The sequence below is a fragment of the Oncorhynchus masou genome, chromosome 10, assembly GCF_036934945.1.
Source record: "Oncorhynchus masou masou isolate Uvic2021 chromosome 10, UVic_Omas_1.1, whole genome shotgun sequence".
NCBI classification, from domain to species: Eukaryota; Metazoa; Chordata; class Actinopteri; order Salmoniformes; family Salmonidae; genus Oncorhynchus; species Oncorhynchus masou.
In genome coordinates, this window is record NC_088221.1 from 38623004 (window position 1) to 38646556 (window position 23553).

Here is a 23553-nt window from a genome sequence, read left to right on the forward strand (position 1 = left end):
GAGTATAGATTCTTCACTGAGTTGGGGCATCTCTAGGGAGGGGGGGGCTCCAGAGGGAGGGAAAGGGAGTATAGATTCCTGGGGAGTTGGAGGATTCACACTGAGTTTGGGGGAGTGTAGGGAGGAAAGGGAGTATAGATTCACACTGAGTTGGGGCTTGGTGGGGAGTGTGGGAGTATAGATTCACACTGAGTTGGGGCTTGGTGGGGAGTGTAGGGAGGGAAAGGGGAGTATAGATTCACACTGAGTTGGGGCTTGGTGGGGAGTGTAGGGAGGGAAAGGGGAGTATAGATTCACACTGAGTTTTAGGGAGGAAAAGTATGCACACTGAGTTGGGGCTTGGTGGGGAGTGTAGGGAGGAAAGGGGAGTATAGATTCACACTGAGTTGGGGCTTGGTGGGGAGTGTAGGGAGGGAAAAGTATAGATTCACACTGAGTTGGGGCTTGGTGGGGAGTGTAGGGAGTGCAATGTTGTATAGATTCACACTGAGTTGGGGCTTGGTGGGGAGTGTAGGGAGGAAAGGGGAGTATAGATTCACACTGAGTTGGGGCTTGGTGGGGAGTGTTGGAAAGGGGAGTATAGATTCACACTGAGTTGGGGCTTGGTGGGGGAGTGTGGGAAAGGGAGGGGGAGTATAGATTCACACTGAGTTGGGGCTTGGTGGGGAGTGTAGGGAGGGAAAGGGAGTATAGATTCACACTGAGTTGGGGCTAGGGGGGGTATAGATACACTGGCTGGGGATGGGAGTGTAGTTGGGGCTTGGTGGGGAGGAGCAAGCTGTATAGATTCACACTGAGTTGGGGCTTGGTGGGGAGTGTAGGGAGGGAAAGGGGAGTATAGATTCACACTGAGTTGGGGCTTGTGTAGGAGGGGGGAGTATAGATTCACACTGAGTTGGGGCTTGGTGGGGAGTGTAGGGAGGGGAAAGGGGAGTATAGATTCACACTGAGTTGGGGCTTGGTGGGGAGTGTAGGGAGGGAAAGGGAGTATAGATTCACACTGAGTTGGGGCTTGGTGGGGAGTGTAGGGGGAAAGGGGAGTATAGATTCACACTGAGCAGGGATCTAACAGGCCTTTTTACAACTATTCCTCCATCTGTCTTTGTACACTGAAATGCACTTATTACACTACTATTGGGGCATGTTGCTGTATGTTCTGAGGTATGTTCTATTGCCGTATGTTCTATTGGGTATGTGGGAGTATGTTCTATTGCCGTATGTTCTATTGCCGTATGTTCTATTGCCGTATGTTCTATTGCTGTATCCTCAAGATTTGTCCAAGTCTATTTGTTTGTATCATCTGTTCTGTGAGGGACGTCTCGTTGTTTCTTCTCCAAGGCATCTCTGCTCCAGAATAGGGGTAGACTGTTGTTATTAGTGCTTATCACAGGTCTGTAGGTGGGAGTGCTGGGGAAGTGAGACGATGACGATACAGAGGAATTGTTTTGAAGATGCAAAGTGATACAACCACATTCTGGACTTTATCAGTGCATCTGGAGTGCTGAGGAGGTGGAGAGTGCTGGGGAGGTGTGCAATGGTGGGAGTGCTGGGGGAAGGGGGAGATGCTGGTCATTTTGGGAGTTTGGGGGAGTTCCAGGATTTTGTTTGCTGGAGGTGGGGAGCTGTTCGGAGTGCTCAACTATGGTGACACACTGGCTGGGATGAATCAGACTGCTCACTCAGCAAGCTGGGAGCTGTGGGGCAATCATCATGGGGGATTTCCCAAAAGTACATTTCCAGGGAGATGGAAGTGCAGTAGGGGAAACAGCGCCACTGACCGCCCCTCAATCATTGTTATTGTTTTGTAGACAAAGCAGAGGTGGGAGTGCTGGGGGAGGTGCGGAGTGCTGAGGGAAGTGGGAGTACTGGGGTAGGTGGGAGTGCTGTGGGAGGTGGGAAGTGCTGGGGGGAGGTGGGGAGGTGGGAGTGCTGGGGGAGGTGCGGAGTGCTGTGGGAGGTGGGAGTGCTGGGGAGGTGGGGAGTGCTGGGGGAGGTGGGAGTGCTGTGGGGAGGTGGGAGTGCTGGGGAGGTGGGAGTGCTGAGGGAGGTGGGGAGTGCTGGAGGAGGTGGGGAGTGCTGGGGGAGGTGGGAGTGCTGTGGGGAGTGCTGGGAGTGCTGAGGGAGGTGGGAGTGCTGAGGGAGGTGGGAGTGCTGGGGGAGGTGGGGAGTGCTGGGGGAGGTGGGAGTGCTGTGGGAGATGGGAGTGCTGGGGGAGGTGGGGAGTGCTGGGGGAGGTGGGAGTGCTGGGGAGGTGGGAGTGCTGAGGGAGGTGGGAGTGCTGGGGGAGGTGCGGAGTGCTGGGGAGGTGGGGAGTGCTGAGGGAGGTGGGGAGTGCTGGGGGAGGTGGGGAGTGCTGGGGGAGGTGGGAGTTCTGAGGGAGGTGGGGAGTGCTGGGGGAGGTGGGAGTGCTGGGGGAGGTGCGGAGTGCTGTGGGAGGTGGGGAGTGCTGAGGGAGGTGGGGAGTGCTGGGGGAGGTGCGGAGTGCTGTGGGAGGTGGGGAGTGCTGAGGGAGGTGGGGAGTGCTGGGGGAGGTGGGAGTGCTGAGGGAGGTGGGAGTGCTGAGGGAGGTGGGAGTGCTGAGGGAGGTGGAAGTGCTGGAGGAGGTGGGGAGTGCTGGGGGAGGTGGGAGTGCTGAGGGAGGTGGAGTGCTGGGGGAGGTGGGAGTGCTAAGGGAGGTGGGAGTGCTGGGGAGGTGGGAGTGCTGAGGGAGGTGGGAGTGCTGCGGAGGTGGGGAGTGCTGGGGAGGTGGGGAGTGCTGAGTGGGAGGTGGGGAGTGCTGGGGGAGGTGGGGAGTGCTGGGGGAGGTGGGAGTTCTGGGGAGGTGGGAGTGCTGAGGGAGGTGGGAGTGCTGCGGAGGTGGGAGTGCTGGGGAGGTGGGGAGTGCTGAGGGAGGTGGGGAGTGCTGGGGGAGGTGGGAGTGCTGGGGGAGGTGGGGAGTGCTGGGGAGGTTGGGAGTGCTGGGGGAGGTGGGAGTGCTGGGGAGGTGGGGAGTGCTGAGGGAGGTGGGGAGTGCTGGGGGAGGGGGAGTGCTGGGGGAGGTGGGGAGTGCTGGGGGAGGTGGGAGTTCTGAGGGAGGTGGGAGTGCTGGGGGAGGTGGGAGTGCTGGGGAGGTGCGGAGTGCTGGGGAGTACTGAGGGAGGGGGAGTGCTGGGGAGGTGGGAGTGCTGGGGGAGGTGGGGAGTGCTGGCAGAGGTTGGGAGTGCTGTGGGGGGGTGGAAGTGCTGGGGAGGTGGGGAGTGCTGGGGGAGGTGGGAGTGCTGAGGGAGGTGGGAGTGCTGAGGGAGGTGGGAGTGCTGGGGAGGTGGAAGTGCTGGGGGAGGTGGGGAGTGTGGGGAGGTGGGAGTGCTGGGGGAGGTGGGAGTGTGGGGAGGTGGGAGTGCTTGCAGAGGTGGGAGTGCTGGGGGAGGTGGGGGAGTGCTGGGGGAGGTGGGAGTGCTAAGGGAGGTGGGAGTGCTGGGGGAGGTGGGAGTGCTGGGGGAGTGGGGAGTGCTGAGGGAGGTGGGGAGTGCTGGGGGAGGTGGAAGTGCTAAGGGAGGTGGGAGTGGTGGGGAGGTGGGAGTGCTGAGGGAGGTGGGAGTGGTGGGGGAGGTGGGAGTGCTGGGGGAGGTGGGGAGTGCTGGAGGGAGGTTGGGAGTGCTGAGGGAGGTGGAGTGCTGGGGAGGTGGGGAGTGCTGGGGGAGGTGGGAGTGCTGAGGGAGGTGGGGAGTGCTGGGGGAGGTGGAAGTGCTAAGGGAGGTGGGAGTGGTGGGGAGGTGGGAGTGCTGGGGGAGGTGGGAGTGGTGGGGAGGTGGGAGTGCTTGCAGAGGTGCGGAGTGCTGGGGGAGGTGGGGGAGTGCTGGGGGAGGTGGAAGTGCTAAGGGAGGTGGGAGTGGTGGGGAGGTGGGAGTGCTGGGGGAGGTGGGGAGTGCTGAGGGAGGTGGGGAGTGCTGGGGGAGGTGGAAGTGCTAAGGGAGGTGGGAGTGGTGGGGAGGTGGGAGTGCTGAGGGAGGTGGGAGTGGTGGGGAGGTGGGAGTGCTGAGGGAGGTGGGGGGTGCTGAGGGAGGTGGGAGTGCTTGCGGAGGTGCGGAGTGCTGGGGGAGGTGGGGAGTGCTGAGGGAGGTGGGAGTGCTGGGGGAGTGCTGGGGGGAGGTGGGAGTGCTGGGGGAGTGGGAGGTGAGGTTGGGAGTGCTGGGGGAGGTGGGAGTGCTGGGGGAGGTGGGAGTGCTGGGGGGTGGGAGTGCTGAGGGAGGTGGGAGTGCTGGGGGAGGTGGGAGTGCTAAGGGAGGTGGGAGTGGTGGGGAGGTGGGAGTGCTAAGGGAGGTGGGAGTGGTGGGGAGGTGGGAGTGCTGAGGGAGGTGGGAGTGGTGGGGAGGTGGGAGTGCTAAGGGAGGTGGGAGTGCTGGGGGAGGTGGAAGTGCTTGCAAGGGAGTGCTGGGGGAGTGGGGAGTGCTGGGGAGGTGGAAGTGCTAAGGGAGGTGGGAGTGGTGGGGAGGTGGGAGTGCTGAGGGAGGTGGGAGTGCTGGGGAGGTGGGAGTGCTGGGGGAGGTGGGAGTGCTGAGGGAGGTGGGAGTGCTGGGGAGGGGGAGTGCTGAGGGAGGTGGGAGTGCTGCGGAGGTGGGGAGTGCTGGGGGAGTGTGGGGAGTGCTGAGGGAGGTGGGAGTGCTGGGGGAGGTGCTGGGATTGCTGGCGAAGATTGGGAGTGCTGAGGTAGGTGGAAGTGCTGGGGGAGGTTGGGAGTGCTGGGGGGAGGTTGGAAGTGCTGGGGGATGTTGGGAGTGCTGGGGGAGGTTGGGAAGTGCTGGGGGATGTTGGGAGTGCTGGGGGATGTTGGAAGTGCTGGGGGAGGTGGGGAGTGCTGGGGGATGTTGGGAGTGCTGGCGAAGGTTGGGAGTGCTGGGGGAGGTGGGAGTGCTGGCGGAGGTTGGGAGTGCTGGGGGAGGTGGGAGTGCTGGCGGAGGTTGGGAGTGCTGGGGGAGGTGGGAGTGCTGGCGGAGGTGGGAATGCTATCGGAGGTGCGGAGTGCTGAGTGAGTGTTGCGCATCAATAATTTTTTTGCAGTACATATACTGGCATGCTGCTGTTCTGTCACGTCTGCAATGATATCCGATGGGAAAAAAACTGTGTTTGTTGTTTGCAGTAATTACTTTGTTGTTGTAATATTGCAAACGGACGTGGCAGTTTCACCATGAAGGATTCTAGCCTTAAATAGATGGAGGTCCATTCCTGTTTTAGGGGTGATGGATCGTTCATATCATCTGGCACTATGACAGTTAAGGTACCACAGTTCACTACTGTACTCAGTCCTTAGACACTGTCTACACTGTGTCACCTGTCAAATGCTTTGTCTTTGACAAATGTTAGTCTGTCCACGAGATATGAAGTGCTTACTATGTAACATAAAGGGTATTGTAACGTCTGTCAAAGACTTTTCGCAACAGTTGTTCTGGTGCGCTAGTTTTTAGTCACTGAATAGTTGGACAAATCACAATCTAGCAGGTGTGAGCATCATTAGAATTTACAAAGGGGAAGGGACATTTGGCCCATAGACTTGTAGATCAAAGGGGGTTGAGCTACTGCCCCACTTCTGCTCCTGGTTCTAGTATCTTATCACATACATCTCCTTAGGAACTTAATCGAGCATCTGACCCAATTACGCACAATTTTAATAAATACGAGATTAGTAAATACTCTAACACAAAGTAACTGCTGTATGATATTGGACCAATGTTAGTCAATTTACTGTACAGCTAAGAAACTAACTATGGCAATGACATCTTTAGTAATAAAGTGATTCAGAATATAAAGTGATCCAGGATATAAAGTGATCCAGGATATAAAGTGATCCAGGATATAAAGTGATTCAGAATATAAAGTGATCCAGGATATAAAGTGATCCAGGATATAAAGTGATCCAGGACATAAAGTGATCCAGAATATAAAGTGATCCAAGATATAAAGTGATCCAGGATATAAAGTTATCCAGAATATAAAGGGATCCAGGATATAAAGTGATCCAGGATATAAAGGGATCCAGGATATAAAGTGATCCAGGATATAAAGTGATCCAAGATATAAAGTGATCCAGGATATAAAGTGATCCAGGATATAAAGTGATCCAGAATATAAAGTGATCCAGGATATAAAGTGATCCAGGATATAAAGTGATCCAGAATATAAAGTGATCCGGGGTATAAAGTGATCCAGGATATAAAGTGATCCAGGACATAAAGTGATCCAGAATATAAAGTGATCCGGGGTATAAAGTGATCCAGGATATAAAGTGATCCAGGACATAAAGTGATCCAGAATATAAAGTGATCCAGGATATAAAGTGATCCAGGATATAAGGTGATCCAGAATATAAAGTGATCCAGTGATCCAAAAAGGGTTGTGTTTTTGTATACAGTACTGTAGTTTAAAAAGTGTTGTGTTTTTGTATACAGTACTGTATTTTAAAAGGGGTTGTGTTTTTGCATACAGTACTGTAGTTTAAAAAGGGTTGTGTTTTTGTATACAGTACTGTAGTTTAAAAGGGGTTGTGTTTTTGCATACAGTACTGTAGTTTAAAAGGGGTTGTGTTTTTGTATACAGTACTGTAGTTTAAAAGGGGTTGTGTTTTTGCGGACTGTAGTGTTTTTTACGAACCTTGCTGTAGTATTTACTAGTATTTTTTGCGTATAATACTGTAGTATTTTCAATAGTATTCTACAGTGTACTACAGTTTACTATATAATTCTATAGTAAGTACTGTAGTATTCTATAGTAAACTGTAGTATTTGTTCATTTGGAGGGGGCATCCTTGACCACTATGATAACACTTAGGCCATGAAGCATATGCTCTATCACACAAAATGGAATAAGGAAAAGCATTCGTTCCACTGTGAAAGTTGGTCTGGATTGTAATTAGTTAGGATTGTTTTGCAAAGGGAAGCGCTATTCCAGGAGAAAACATTGGTGGATAGGGTGTATTGTAAAGCAATACATCATGTGTAACTGCTCATATCAAGCTACTTTTTGTAAGCATGTTTCTCTGCTCCCGTGAGCTTATGCACAGCTATATGTGTCTCTCTCTCTCTCCCTCTCTCTCTCTCTCATCCTCCCCCAGTATAGCTAAGTCTCTCCCTGATCCTCCCACTGTCTTCCCCATCCTTCCCCAGTATGGTGGAGTCTCTCTCCACATCCTCCCTCAGTCTCTCCCATCCTCCCGCAGTTGTCCCATCCTCTCTCCCATCCTCCCCAGTCTCTCCCATCCTTCCCCACTCTCCCATTCTCCCTCAGTCTCCCCCATCACCCCCCAATCTCTCCCAATATAGCTGTCTCCCCTATTCTCCCCCATCATCTCCAGTATTGCTGAGTCAGCAGTAATGGTAAGACAGTCCAGCTGGCTGCCTGTTCTAATGTGTTCCATAGTGGAGTGATCGTCTGACTGTGAATTCCATGGAGTGCTGTTGAAGAAAACCCTCCACTTTCTGCTGAACCACAGAACAGCTTGTCTGCCAGTATAGAAACACATTGCTGCCTAAATGTATGTCTGAGGAAGATGATGCATCTTAGATGGTAGTGTTGGAGGAAGTCCTTTGTGAATGGTTTACTATTATTATATTTAAGATGGGGTTTAGTGACCATGTTAGATTTATTTATTTTGTCTTATCCAAATGCATCATATCTTTCTCATATTCTATTACTGTGTCATGGACCCATGTAGTCAGTGGAGAATTGTCCTGCTAGATCTTCATGCTTCAGCAGTTGAGAAGATGCATGTAGATTGCAGTGTGGTCCACTAGGTTTGCACCAGAGAATGGGGGAGGTTAGGTTAAGAGTGGATAGGAGAGGAGAGGTGGAGGTTAGGTTGAGAGTGGAGAGGAGAGGAGAGGTGGAGATTAGGTTGAGATTGGAGAGGAGAGGTGGAGGTTAGGTTGAGAGCAGAGAGGAGAGGAGAGGTGGAGATTAGGTTGAGAGCAGAGAGGAGAGGTGGAGGTTAGGTTAAGAGCAGGGAGGAGAGGTAGAGGTTAGGTGGAGAGGAGAGGTGGAGGTTAGGTTGAGAGGGGAGAGGAGAGGTGGAGGTTAGGTTGAGAGCAGAGAGGAGAGGTGGAGGTTAGGTTAAGAGCAGGGAGGAGAGGTAGAGGTTAGGTGGAGAGGAGAGGTGGAGGTTAGGTTGAGAGCAGAGAGGAGAGGTAGAGGTTAGGTTGAGAGCAGGGAGCAGAGGTAGAGTTTAGGTTAAGAGCAGGGAGGAGAGGTAGAGGTTAGGTGGAGAGGAGAGGTGGAGGTTAGGTTGAGAGCAGAGAGGAGAGGTAGAGGTTAGGTTGAGAGCAGGGAGGAGAGGTAGAGTTTAGGTTAAGAGCAGGGAGGAGAGGTAGAGGTTAGGTGGAGAGGAGAGGTGGAGGTGGAGGTTAGGTTGAGAGCAGAGAGGAGAGGTGGAGGTTAGGTTGAGAGTGGAGAGGAGAGGAGAGGTGGAGATTAGGTTGAGAGCAGAGAGGAGAGGTGGAGGTTAGGTTAAGAGCAGGGAGGAGAGGTAGAGGTTAGGTTGAGAGCAGAGAGGAGAGGTGGAGGTTAGGTTAAGAGCAGGGAGGAGAGGTAGAGGTTAGGTTGAGAGCAGAGAGGAGATATAGAGATTAGGTTGAGAGCAGAGAGGAGAGGTGGAGGTTAGGTTGAGAGCAGAGAGGAGAGGTAGAGGTTAGGTTGAGAGCAGAGAGGAGAGGTAGAGGTTAGGTTAAGAGCAGGGAGGAGAGGTATAGGTTAGGTGGAGAGGAGAGGTGGAGGTTAGGTTAAGAGCAGGGAGGAGAGGTGGAGGTTAGGTTGAGAGCAGAGAGGAGAGGTAGAGGTTAGGTGGAGAGGAGAGGTGGAGGTTAGGTTAAGAGCAGGGAGGAGAGGTGGAGGTTAGGTTGAGAGCAGAGAGGAGAGGTAGAGGTTAGGTTGAGAGCAGAGAGGAGAGGTGGAGGTTAGGTTGAGAGCAGGGAGGAGAGGTAGAGGTTAGGTGGAGAGGAGAGGTGGAGGTTAGGTTGAGAGCAGAGAGGAGAGGTGGAGGTTAGGTTGAGAGCAGAGAGGAGATATAGAGATTAGGTTTAGAGCAGAGAGGAGAGGTAGAGGTTAGGTTGAGAGCAGAGAGGAGAGGTAGAGGTTAGGATGAGAGCAGAGAGGAGAGGTGGAGGTTAGGTTGAGAGCAGAGAGGAGAGGTAGAGGTTAGGTTGAGAGCAGAGAGGAGAGGTAGAGGTTAGGTTGAGAGCAGGGAAGAGAGGTAGAGGTTAGGTTGAGAGCAGGGAGGAAAGGTGGAGGTTAGGTTGAGAGCTGGGAGTAGAGGTAGAGGTTGGGTTAAGAGCTTTTTAGGAGAGGTGGTGGTATAGGCTCATTGCTGGTACACAGAGAAACATGCTACTCTGCTTGCTTTATTCAGTATTGTACAGTGGAAAACCCTACAGCCCATATATGTAAATAGGCCAAAGGAATGTCATGCCTCACATGGTTGTGACATCATGTGTGTTACAACATGTCACAGTATATCTACAGAACCCTCCATGTCTCCAAATGTCCCTGTGTTGTTAGGTATTTATTGTTTCTCCGAAAGCCAATGGAGCTCCATAGTCCACACTGTCCACACAGGAGAGGGGGAGGTTGCAGTTCTTCACAGGTTATAGCATGGGAATGGAAGAGAAGGTGGTGGTCGTGGTTGATATAGGCAGTGCCTAAGATCGTTTGTCAGAGAGAGAGAGAGAGAATATGAATTTCAGCAGTAGTAGCAGCAGGAGCAGTAGTGGAGATGATAGTGGCCCTCTTCTCTCTCGTCACTCAGCCTGCTGTCCTTATGTAACATGTAATGTGGTCACATGACTGACTGGGGTCAAGGGGCAGGGGTTGACGAGTGACTGATGGTGATGCTGATGCTATGGGGCCTGTGAGTCTTACAGTCCAGTACAGTAGCCTACAATGTGATAGGCCAACTGGACAGACAGCCAGTGTTAATCAGTAGTTGTCTGCTCAGTATCTGCACAGATTAAACCCTGCCTAGGGCATAATGAGTAACTTATTACGTGTCATTATGATCGTGTTGTCTAGAGGTAGGATGTGTGCCTTGTCTTCTCCTTAGCAACATTACACGTCACAGTAGACACATCGTGACCCAGAACTGAGTTATATCAGTTGTCTTTGTGACTGCAAACTGAGCTGATCATCGTCACCGCCACCGCTGATGCCTTGCAGCAACTTCGTCAGGAGGCCTGAAATACGAGTCCCCTCGGCTCCCCTCAGAATCATCCACCCCCTCACAGCAGGCATGTGCTGTGTTCTGGCATTTGGGGCTTCGCTGTGCTGCTTTTAGTCTTTTTCTGTCTCTCTCTCTCTGTCCCTCTTTATCTGTCTGTCTCTCTCTCTCTGTCCCTCTTTATCTGTCTGTCTCTCTCTCTGTCCCTCTTTATCTGTCTGTCTCTCTCTCTCTGTCCCTCTTTATCTGTCTGTCTCTCTCTCTGTCCCACTCTTTATCTGTCTGTCTCTCTCTCTCTGTCCCTCTTTATCTGTCTGTCTCTCTCTGTCTCTCTCTCTCTGTCCCTCTTTATCTGTCTGTCTCTCTCTCTCTGTCCCTCTTTATCTGTCTGTCTCTCTCTCTCTGTCCCTCTTTATCTGTCTGTCTCTCTCTCTGTCCCTCTATCTGTCTGTCTCTCTCACTCCCTCTTTATCTGTCTGTCTCTCTCTCTCTGTCCCTCTTTATCTGTCTGTCTCTCTCTGTCCCTTTTTATCTGTCTGTCTCTCTCTCTCTGTCCCTCTTTATCTGTCTGTCTCTCTCTCTGTCCCTCTTTATCTGTCTGTCCTGTCCCTCTTTATCTGTCTGTCTCTCTCTCTTTATCTGTCCCTCTTTATCTGTCTGTCTCTCTCTGTCCCTTTTTATCTGTCTGTCTGTCTCTCTGTCCCTCTTTATCTGTCTGTCTCTCTCTCTGTCCCTCTTTATCTGTCTGTCTCTCTCTCTCTGTCCCTCCTTATCTGTCTGTCTCTCTCTCTCCCTCTTTATCTGTCTGTCTCTCTCTCTCTGTCCCTCTTTATCTGACTGTCTCTCTAATTCTCTCTGTCCCTCTTTATCTGTCTGTCTCTCTCTCTGTGTCCCTCTTTATGTGTCTGTCTCTATCTCTCAATTCAAGGGTTTTTACTGGCATGGGAAACCTATGTTAACATTGCCAAAGCAAAGCAAATGAAGTAGATAATAAACTAAAGTGAAATAAACAATAACAATTAACAGTGAACATTAAACTCACAGAAGTTCCTGAAGAATAAAGACGTTTTAAATGTCATATTATGTCTATATACAGTGTTGTAACAATGTGCAACTAGTTAAAGTACAAAAGGGAAAATAAATAAACATAAATATTGGTTGTATTTACAATGGTGCTTGTTCTTCACTGGTTGACCTTTTCTTGTGGCAACAGGTCACACATCTTGCTGCTGTAATGGCACACTGTGGTATTTCACCCAGTAGATATGAGAGTTTATCAAAATTGAGCTTGTTTTCGAAGTCTTTGTGGATCTATGTAATCTGAGGGAAATATGTGTCTCTAATATGGTCATACATTTGGCAGGAGGTTAGGAAGTGCAGCTCAGTTTCCACCTCATTTTGTGGGCAGTGTGCACATAGCCTGCCTTCTCTTGAGAGCCAGGTCTGCCTACGATGGCCTTTCTCAATTGCAAGGCTATGCTCACTGAGTCGGTACATAGTCAAAGCTTTCCTTAAGTTTGGGACAGTCACGGCGGTCAGGTATTCTGCCACTGTGTACTCTCTGTTTAGGGCCAAATAGCATTCTAGTTTGCTCTGTTTTTTTGTTAATTCTTTCCAATGTGTCAAGTAATTATCTTTTTTTTCTCATGATTTGGTTGGGTCTAATTGTGTTGCTTTCCTGGGGCTCTGTGGGGCCTGTTTGCGTTTGTGAACAGATCCCCAGGACCAGCTTGCTTAGGGGACTCTTCTCCAGGTTCATCTCTCTGTAGGCAATGGCTTTGTTATGGAAGGTTTGGGAATCGCTTCCTTTTAGGTGGTTGTAGAATTGAACAGCTCTTTCTGGATTTTGATAATTAGTGGGTATCGTCCTAAATCTGCTCTGCGTGCATTATTTGGTGTTTTACGTTGTACACAGAGGATATTTTTGCAGAATTCTGCATGCAGAGTCTCAATTTTTCTGTTTGTCTCATTTTGTGAATTCTTGGTTGGTGAACGGACCCCAGACCTCACAACCATGAAGAGAAATGGGTTCTATAACTGATTCCAGTATTTTTTGCCAGATCCTTCCTAATTGGTATGTTGAATTTTATGTTCCTTTTGATGGTGTAGAAGGCCTTTCTGGCAATGGTGTCTAGATGGAATTTGTATTTGTGGTCCTTGTAACTAGACCTTTTTTTTGAACACCATTATTTTGGTCTTACTGAGATTTACTGTCAGGCCCCAGGTCTGACAGAATCTGTGCAGAAGATCTAGGTGCTGCTGTAGGCCCTCCTTGGTTGGTGAAAGAAGCACCAGATCATCAGCAAACAGTGGACATTTGACTTCAGATTCTAGTAGGGGGAGGCTGGGTGCTGCGGACTGTTCTAGTTCCCTCGCCAATTAGTTGATACAGTTATGTTGGAGTCATTAACACTAGTTTTTCAACCACTACACAAATGTCTTGTTAACAAATTATAGTTTTGGCAAGTCGGTTAGGACATCTACTTTGTGTACGACACAAGTCATTTTTCCAACAATTGTTTACAGACAGATTATTTCACTTATATCACAATTCCAGTGGGTCAGAAGTTTACATACACTAAGTTGACTGTGCCTTTAAACAGCTTGGAAAATTACAGAAAATTATGTCATGGCTTTAGAAGCTTCTGATAGGCTAATTGACATCATTTGAATCAATTGGAGGTGTACCTGTGGATGTATTTCAAGGCCTTCCTTCAAACTCAGTGCCTCTTTGCTTGACATCATGGGAAAATCAAAAGAAATCAGCCAAGACCTCAGAAAAACATTTGTAGACCTCCACAAGTCAGGTTCATTCTTGGGAGCAATTTCCATACGCCTGAAGGTACCACATTCATCTGTACAAACAATAGTACGCAAGTATAAACACCATGGACCACATAGCTGTCATACCGCTCAGGAAGGAGACGCGTTCTGTCTCCTAGAGATGAACGTACTTTGGAGCAAAGGACCTTGTGAAGATGCTGGACACCACACTCCGAGGGCCCTGACCTCCTCCCTATAGGCCGTCTCGTCGTTGTTTGATAATCAAGCCTACCACTGTAGGCTGTGTTTTACTCACGTTGGCTGCAGTGAAGGAGAGCCCACAGGTGTTGGTAGTGGGCCGTGTCAAAGCGAGCAAAGACGTTTTTAGTTTGTCTAGGAGCAAGACATCCTGGTCCGCGACGGGGCTGGTTTTCTTTTTGTAGTCCGTGATTGACTGTAGACCCTGCCAAATACCTCTAGTGTCCGAGCCGTTGAATTGCGACTCTACTTTGTCTTTATACTGACGCTTAGCTTGTATGATTGCCTTGCGGAGAGAATAGCTACACTGTTTGTATTCGGTTATGTTTCCAGTCGCCTTGCCCTGATTAAAAGCAGTGGTTCGCACTTTCAGTTTTGCGCGAATGCTGCCATCAATCCATGGTTTCTGGTTGGGGAAGGTTTTGGAGTGGCCATCACAAAGCCCTGACCTCAATCCTATAGAAAATATGTGGACAGAACTGAAAAAGCGTGTGCGAGCAAGGAGGCCTACAAACCTGACTCAGTTACACCAGCTCTGTCAGGAGGAATGGGCCAAAATTCACCTAACTTATTGTTGGAAGCTTGTGGAAGGCTACCCGAAACATTTTACCCAAGTTAAACAATTTAAAGGCAATGCTACCAAGTACTAATTGAGTGTATGTAAACTTCTGACCCACAGAAATAAAAGCTGAAAAAAATCATTGTCTCTTTTATTCTGACATTTCACATTCTTAAAATAAAGTGGTTATCCTAACTGACCTAAAACAGGGAATTTATACTAGGATTAAATGTCAGGAATTGTGAAGAACTGAGTTTAAATGTATTTGGCTAAGGTGTATGTTAACTTCCGACTTCAATATGTTGAAGAGGGTGGGGCTGCATCCCTGTCTCACCCCACCTCTCTCTCCTCTCTTTCCACTCTCTCAATATCCCCCTCTTTGCCTTTCTACCTCTTTTCCCTTCTCTTTCTGTCCCTATCCCACTTTTCAGCCCCTACTTTCTATTTATGTTCAGTCTGTCCCTATAGCTTCCTCTATCTCCACTTCACACTTTCTCGTTCCGTCTTTTCCACTCTGACTGAGTGAGTGGGTGTTGTACCGGGGAACTCTCCCACCCGCCATTGACTCAGTAATAAGAGAAAGGGTGGTGTGTGTGTGTTGTGTGTGGCATCTGGGGGCAGCTCTTCTGATCGTAATGACATTAGACTGGCTCTGCCTGAGGCTGGGTGGGGGACCCAGCCACCGTATCCACCTCCACCCAGGGAGACAGAGACCGCGACACACTATCTCTCTGTCTCTGTCTCTCTTTTTCCCCCCTCTCTCTTTTGCTTGCTCTCCCTCCCTCCCTCTCTCGCTCTCTCTTTCGCTCTCTCTTTCGCTCTCTCTTTCACGCTCTCCCTCCCCTCTCTCTGCCCCACTCTCTCTCTGTCTCTCTTATTGTCTCATTCTAATCAGACCTGTGCTCTTCTGAGAAAGGACTATTGAATACATTAGCAATAGACTACTTTGATCCAGGAATCAAAAGATCCCACACAAAAGGAACAATCCCCTTGAAGGTTGATTAACCTGGTTGCACCGGGCCTAAAAAGGCAACAAACGTTGACCAAGCTTTCTTTGAACCTTTTAGATGAATGAATCCCACTGCTGCTTCCAGTGAATCTAGTAGAAGTTGTAATGACCAACCACACTATACTGTACGTCATGGTGGTTTAACTGGTCATCTACCCTGTAACTCACTCACAGTTCTAATGCTAGTCCACTCTGCTCCCTTCAGTCTGAGATTTGTTTTTGAATTCTTTGTGGGTCTGTGTAATCTGAGGGAAATATATGTCTCTCTCTCTCTCTCTCTCTCTCTCTTTCTGTCTGTCTCTCTTTCTTTCTCTCTCTCTCTCTTTGTCTCTCTCTCCTTCGCTCTCTCTCTGTCTCTTGTTCTCACTGTCTTTCTGTCTCTCTGTCTTTCACTCTCTTTCTGTCTCTCTCTCTCTCTTTGTCTCTCTCTCCTTCACTCTCTCTCTGTCTCTCGTTCTCACTGTCTTTCTGTCTCTCTGTCTTTCACTCTCTTTATGTCTCTTTCTCTCTCTCTCTGTCTCCTCTCTTTCTCTGTTTGTGTCTATCTCACTGTTCAGTTCCTTCTCATGCAGTATTGATCCAGCCAGTCTCTCTTTATTCCCACTCTCTCTCCACTTAATGTGGTTTCCAATGTGATCACTTCAACTAAGATCGGCTGGGTTGCTCACCGCTCGCCAGCTGTGGGCTTCAAAAACATTCCTATATTTGTGAGTTGTGTCTCCCGGCTCACCAGCTTTAATCAGGGTCCCTGTGATCCCGCCTGGAGAGGCATATTCCCGCCCACGCAACGTACGGACTCCACCTCTGTAGCACCTGACTGCAGTCCTATCATAGCCACCTTCACTCAGTGCTCAGTACATTCTGACAATATTAGAACATGGGCTCCTGAGTGGTGCAGTGGTCTAAGGCACTGCATCTCAGTGCAAGAGGCGTCACTACAGACTCTGGTTCGATTCCAGGCTGTATCACATCCGGCCGTGATTGGGAGTCCCATAGGGTGGCGCACTATCGGCCGGGTTAGGGTTTGGCTGGGGTAGGCCGTCATTGGGAGTCCCATAGGGTGGCGCACTATCGGCCGGGTTAGGGTTTGGCCGGGGTAGGCCGTCATTGTAAATAAGAGTTCTTAACTGACTTAGTTAAATAAACAAATCAAAATAGTGTAGGGTAACCATATAGCCTTTTATCTGTTCAGGATTACAGCTTTCATAGTGATGACACAGCTGTGTAAGCATGGTAAACATTCCTCACTGACCTGTGTAAGCATGGTAAACATTCCTCACTGACCTGTGTAAGCATGGTAAACATTCCTCACTGACCTGTGTAAGCATGGTAAACATTCCTCACTGACCTGTGTAAGCATGGTCAACATTCCCCACTGACCTGTGTAAGCATGGTAAACATTCCTCACTGACCTGTGTAAGCATGGTAAACATTCCTCACTGACCTGTGTAAGCATGGTAAACATTCCCCACTGACCTGTGTAAGCATGGTAAACATTCCTCACTGACCTGTGTAAGCATGGTAAACATTCCTCACTGACCTAAACATTCCCCACTGACCTGTGTAAGCATGGTAAACATTCCTCACTGACCTGTGTAAGCATGGTAAACATTCCTCACTGACCTGTGTAAGCATGGTAAACATTCCTCACTGACCTGTGTAAACATTCCTCACTGACCATGGTAAACATTCCTCACTGACCTGTGTAAGCATGGTAAACATTCCTCACTGACCTGTGTAAGCATGGTAAACATTCCTCACTGACCTGTGTAAGCATGGTAAACATTCCTCACTGACCTGTGTAAGCATGGTAAACATTCCTCACTGACCTGTGTAAGCATGGTAAACATTCCTCACTGACCTGTGTAAGCATGGTAAACATTCCTCACTGACCTGTGTAAGCATGGTAAACATTCCCCACTGACCTGTGTAAGCATGGTAAACATTCCCCACTGACCTGTGTAAGCATGGTAAACATTCCTCACTGACCTGTGTAAGCATGGTAAACATTCCCCACTGACCTGTGTAAGCATGGTAAACATTCCCCACTGACCTGTGTAAGCATGGTAAACATTCCTCACTGACCTGTGTAAGCATGGTAAACATTCCTCACTGACCTGTGTAAGCATGGTAAACATTCCTCACTGACCTGTGTAAGCATGGTAAACATTCCCCACTGACCTGTGTAAGCATGGTAAACATTCCCCACTGACCTGTGTAAGCATGGTAAACATTCCCCACTGACCTGTGTAAGCATGGTAAACATTCCTCACTGACCTGTGTAAGCATGGTAAACATTCCTCACTGACCTGTGTAAGCATGGTAAACATTCCCCACTGACCTGTGTAAGCATGGTAAACATTCCTCACTGACCTGTGTAAGCATGGTAAACATTCCTCACTGACCTGTGTAAGCATGGTAAACATTCCCCACTGACCTGTGTAAGCATGGTAAACATTCCCCACTGACCTGTGTAAGCATGGTAAACATTCCCCACTGACCTGTGTAAGCATGGTAAACATTCCTCACTGACCTGTGTAAGCATGGTAAACATTCCCCACTGACCTGTGTAAGCATGGTAAACATTCCTCACTGACCTGTGTAAGCATGGTAAACATTCCCCACTGACCTGTGTAAGCATGGTAAACATTCCTCACTGACCTGTGTAAGCATGGTAAACATTCCCCACTGACCTGTGTAAGCATGGTAAACATTCCTCACTGACCTGTGTAAGCATGGTAAACATTCCTCACTGACCTGTGTAAGCATGGTAAACATTCCTCACTGACCTGTGTAAGCATGGTAAACATTCCCCACTGACCTGTGTAAGCATGGTAAACATTCCCCACTGACCTGTGTAAGCATGGTAAACATTCCTCACTGACCTGTGTAAGCATGGTAAACATTCCCCACTGACCTGTGTAAGCATGGTAAACATTCCTCACTGACCTGTGTAAGCATGGTAAACATTCCTCACTGACCTGTGTAAGCATGGTAAACATTCCCCACTGACCTGTGTAAGCATGGTAAACATTCCCCACTGACCTGTGTAAGCATGGTAAACATTCCCCACTGACCTGTGTAAGCATGGTAAACATTCCTCACTGACCTGTGTAAGCATGGTAAACATTCCTCACTGACCTGTGTTCAGACAGCAAAAATATGTCACATTCCCCACTGACCTGTGTAAGCATGGTAAACATTCCCCACTGACCTGTGTAAGCATGGTAAACATTCCCCACTGACTGTTATATTGTCCCTCTGCAGGGTTCAGCTGACTCCTACACTAGCCAATCATTTTACTGTTGTCTTGTTCCCCACTGACCTGTGTAACTGTTGTCATGTTACAGTGTAAACATTCCCACTTGACCTTTGTAAGCTTTTGGTACACATTCCTTCACTGACCTGTGTAAAGCATGGTAAACATTCACTGACCTGTGGAACAATGGTAAACATTGGATATTTCACTTTTGTAACAAATCAAAAACTGAAAAATGGGTGTGCAAAATTATTCCCCACTTTGTTAATACCTGTGTAAGCATGGTAAACATTCCTCACTGACCTGTGTAAGCATGGTAAACATTCCCTCAGCTGTGAACAGCAGTTTTCCTTTCACAGATTCACCTGTGAAATTTTTTCCATTCCTCCTTGCAAAACAGCTCGAGCTGTAAGCATTCTAACACCTGGATATGTTTAAACCATTCCCCATGTAGACCTGTTTTGGATCATTGTCTTGTTGGAAGACAAATTCCTCCCAGTCTGACCTGTGTAAGCATGGTTTTCATTCCTCACTGACCTGTAAGCATGGTAAACATTCCCCCCACTGACCTGTCCCTGCTGAAGAAAAGCAGGCCCACACCATGATGCTGCCACCATCATGTTTGACAGTGGGGATGGTGTGTTAAACATTATGAGCTGTGTTGCTTTTACGCCAAACATAACGTTTTGCATTGTTGCCAAAAAGTTCAATGTTGGTTTCATCTCCCAGAGCACTGACCTGTCTTGTTATGTCTGTTCCTGTCCATTCCTTCACTGACCTGTGTAAGCATGGTAAACATTCCTCATTCTTCAGACCTGTTAAGCATCCCCTAACTAGCTCATTCCCTTCCCACTGACCTCTTCCCCCTCTATTAGCATGGTAAACATTCCCACTTTGACCTTGTTTGTGTTTTTGATAAGCATGGTAAACATTCTTCACCTTGATCCTGTGGAGTCTGCCTGGCAGGTGCATCCTGCATTATTCTAACGTTCTTTTTGTTCCATTGACTACGTTGGAAGAGGATTTATGCCATTCCTGTTTTTCATTGACCTGTGTTAAAAGCATGGTAAACATTCCTCAAGTACATGACAGAAGAATGTAAGCATGGACCCAGCGGCATCCGGACCCCACTGACCTGAGATCCAGGGAGCATGGCAAACATTCCCCACTGACCTGTGTAAGCATGGTAAACATTCCTCACTGACCTGTGTAAGCATGGATAAACATTCCTCACTGACCTGTGTAAGCCCATGGTAAACATTCCCCAGTGTGATGTGGTGTTCCTGTGCCCAAGCATCCAGGAGCGCAACATTCCTTACCACTGACCTGTGTAAGCATCAGGACTTTAAGGAAACGGGTTTTTGATTCCTCACTGACCTGTGTAAGCATGGATCCAAACATTCTCACTGACCTGTGTAAGCATGGTAAACATTCCTCACTGACCTGTGTAAGCATGGATCCTCTAAACATTCCTCACTGACCTGTGTAAGCATGGTTTGAAACATTCCCCACTGACCTGTGTAAGCATGGCATAAACATTCCGCCGGCTCACTGACCTGTGTAAGCATGGTAAACATTCCTCACTGACCTGTGTAAGCATGTCCAGTAAACATTCATCACTGACCTGTGTAAGCATGGTAAACCTTTCCGGTCCATTCCCCACTGACCTGCAGTGCCTTGATAGACATGGCGGAACATTCCCCACGAGACCTGTGTAAGCATGGAACATGACATTCCCCACTGACCTGTGTAAGCATGGTAAACATTCCCCCACTGATCTGTGTAGCTGTTGTTTTGGTAAACATTCCCCACTACCTGTGTAAGCATGGTAGTTCTCTCCCCAAACATTCCTCACTGACCTGTTGTAAGCTATTAATTGGTAAACATTCCCCACTGATGTTTCTGTCATGTGACCTGTTTAATGTCTGCTATCCCTCCTGTTTCCTCTGTCTCTACTTCAAACATTCCCCACTGACCTGTGTTCAGTCGTTCCAAGGCCACATCTCCCTCCACACCGGTCGTATGACTGTAGTAATCTCCTTCCGGGAACATTCCCCACTGACCTGTGCTGTAAGCATGGTAAATTTGTCATTCCCCACTAACCTGTGTATGCATGGTAAACATTCCCCACTGATCTGTGTAAGCATGGTTAAACATTCCCCACTGACCTGTGTAAGCATGGTAAAGGTTTTTTCCCCACTGATCTGTGTAAGCATGGTAAACATTCCCCACTGATCTGTGTAAGCATGGCACTTTAAACATTCCTCACTGACCTGTGTAAGCATGGTAAACATTCCCCACATTTTTGACCTGTGTAAGCATGGTAAACATTCCTCACTGACCTTTGTAAGCTTTATGTGAAGGCTAAAGTGCATTTTTCCCCACTGACCTGTGTTAAGCATGGCATAAACATTCCCCACTGTCCTGTGTAAGCATGGTAAACATTCCTCACTGACCTGTGTAAGCATGGTAAACATTCCCCACTGATCTGTGTAAGCATGGTAAACATTCCTCATGACCTGTTACACCTGACAAGCATGGTAAACATACCTCAGCGCTCTCTCTGACGGCAAGGTAATAACAATGACAACTACAGATGTTGGTTCAGACAGCAAAAATATGTCATCTTTTTCGTTTGGACTGGGCCAAATGTCACAAATGTCTTGGCCCGTTATCGTTGGGCTCTGTTTTTCAGCGTTTGAGTTTCCTACACTAGCCAATCATTTTACTGTTGTCTTGTTGCCTGGCTATTTATCTAACTGTTGTCTGACTGTTGTCTGACTGTTATATTGTCCCTCTGCAGGGTTCAGCTGACTCCTCCGGCCACTAGCCAATCATTTTACTGTTGTCTTGTTGCCTGGCTATTATCTAACTGTTGTCTGACTGTTGTCTGACTGTTACAGTGTCTTGCGAGAGTATTGGGAACTCCCCTTGAACTTTGCGACCTTCCCATTTTTGCCACATTTCAGGCTTCAAATATAAAGATATAAAACTGTATTTTTTGTGAAGAATCAACAAGTGGGACACAATCATGAAGTGGAATGGCCTTCCGTCGACATTTATTGGATATTTCAAACTTTTTTAACAAATCAAAAACTGAAAAATTGGGCGTGCAAAATTATTCAGAACAGCCCCTTTAGTTAATACTTTGCTAGCGCTATCACCTTTTGCTGCGATTACAGCTGTAAGTCTCATCTCAGCTCGCCGGTATGTCTCTATCAGTTTTGTCCACATTGAGAGACTGAAAGGTTTTTTCCCATTCCTCCTTGCGTAAAACAGCTCGAGCTCAGTGAGGTTTAATGGAGAGCATTTAAGAACAGCAGTTTTCAGTTCTTTCCACAGATTCTCGATTGGATTCAGGTCTGGACTTTGACTTGGCCATTCTAACACCTGGATATGTTTATTTTTGAACCATCCCAATGTAGATTTTGCTTTATGTTTTGGATCATTGTCTTGTTGGAAGACAAATCTCCGTCCCAGTCTCAGGTCTTTTGCAGACTCCATCAGGTTTTCTTCCAGAATGGTCCTGTATTTGGCTCCATCCATCTTCCCATCAATTTTAACCATCTTCTCCATTCTTCAGCCTGTCCCTTCTGAAGAAAAGCAGGCCCAAACCATGTTCCTGCCACCAGTGTCCATGTTTGACAGTGGGGATGGTGTGTTCATCCTGGGTTATGAGCTGTGTTGCTTTTGTTCCAAACATAATTTTTGCATTGTTGCATTAAAAACTCTGTTTTCAATTTTGGTTTCATCTGACCACAGCACCTTCTTCCACATGTTTGGTGTGTCTCCCAGGTGGCTTGTGGCAAACTTTAAACGGCACTTTTTATGGATATCTTTAAGAAATGGCTTTCTTCTTGCCACTCTTCCATAAAGGCCAGATTTGTGCAATATACGACTGATTGTTGTCCTATGGACAGAGTCTCCCACCTCAGCTGTAGATCTCTGCAGTTCATCCAGAGTGATAATGGGCCTCTTGGCTGCATCTCTGATCAGTCTTCTCCTTGTATGAGCTGAAAGTTTAGAGGTACGGCCAGGTCTTGGTAGATTTGCAGTGGTCTGATACTCCTTCCATTTCAATATTATCGCTTGCACAGTGCTCCTTGGGATGTTTAAAGCCTGGGAAATCTTTTTGTATCCAAATCCGGCTTTAAACTTCTTCACAACAGTATCTCGGACCTGCCTGGTGTGTTCCTTGTTCTTCATGATGCTCTCTGTGCTTTTAACGGACCTCTGAGACTATCACAGTGCAGGTGCATTTATACGGAGACTTGATTACACACAGATGGATTGTATTTATCATCATTAGTCATTTAGGTCAACATTGGATCATTCAGAGATCCTCACTAAACTTCTGGAGAGAGTTTGCTGCACTGAAAGTAAAGGGGCGGAATAATTTTGCACGCCCAATTTTTCAGTTTTTGATTTGTTAAAAAAGTTTGAAATATCCAATAAATGTCGTTCCACTTCATGATTGTGTCCCACTTGTTGTTGATTCTTCACACAAAAATACAGTTTTATATCTTTATATTTGAAGCCTGAAATGTGGCAAAAGGTCGCAAAGTTCAAGGGGGCCGAATACTTTCGCAAGGCACTGTATATGGTCCCTCTGCAGGGTTCAGCTGACTCCTACACTAGCCAATCATTTTACTGTTGTCTTCTCTCCTGCCTGTTGCCTGCCTGGTACCTGACTGTTATCTGACTGTTATATGGTCCCTCTGCAGGGTTCAGCTGACTCCTACACTAGCCAATCATTTTACTGTTGTCTTCTCTCCTGCCTGTTGTCTGCCTGGTACCTGACTGTTATCTGACTGTTATATGGTCCCTCTGCAGGGTTCAGCTGACTCCTACACTAGCCGACCATCGGACTCAGATGTCTCCTTGGAGGAGGAACCGGCAGGCGGAAAGCTGGAGAAGGAGCAGCAGGCTGCTGTACAGCTGGAGAGGGCCAAGGTGAGACACCTGCAGGGTGTTCCACTGTGGAGCCTTATGCTATACTAGGCACATAGGGGCCTTGTTCTGAACCTATCATTGGAAAGTTCCCAGTAGGCAAGGCTGGTTGAAATTAAGTTAATTATTAAAACCACATTACAACCAGAACTGGTATATTTGCAGAACATTTTGCCCACTGGGTTATGGTTGAGCTTATCTAGCTGGGCTAGGCACTCTTCTTATACATGGTGTTTCCTGTATCGTCTCAGGCCAAAGCCGTGGCCTTTGCTGTGAAGACTAACATCAGTTACTGTGGAGCCCTGGATGAGGATGTCCCTGTGGCAGGAACCGCCATCTCCTTCGATGCCAAGGACTTCCTGCACATTAAAGAGGTACAATATACTGTACAGTACATAACAACCCTACTGCTACAGCTATGCCTGTGTCTGAAATGGCATTCTATTACCTATGTAGTGAACTACTTTTGGCCGGAGCCCAAGAGTAGTGCACTATATAGGGAATAGGGTGCCATTTCAGACAACCTATGTTTGCTGCAAGCCATATCTGTTCAAGGGCCATTATGGATGAATCAATATCAA

At 48.2% G+C, this 23553-nt stretch overlaps 1 protein-coding gene across 3 annotated transcripts in view; it reads left to right on the forward strand.

Annotated features, from left to right (window-relative positions):
* LOC135547593 (voltage-dependent L-type calcium channel subunit beta-4-like) overlaps positions 1 to 23553 on the forward strand; it is a 73726-nt gene that overhangs the window by 23278 nt on the left and 26895 nt on the right. For all 3 annotated transcript variants that reach the window (XM_064976736.1, XM_064976733.1, XM_064976735.1), the window contains 2 exons: positions 22856 to 22975; positions 23224 to 23346. In XM_064976736.1, the coding sequence (XP_064832808.1) occupies positions 22856 to 22975; positions 23224 to 23346 (243 nt within the window). The remainder of the gene's footprint in view (positions 1 to 22855; positions 22976 to 23223; positions 23347 to 23553) is intronic.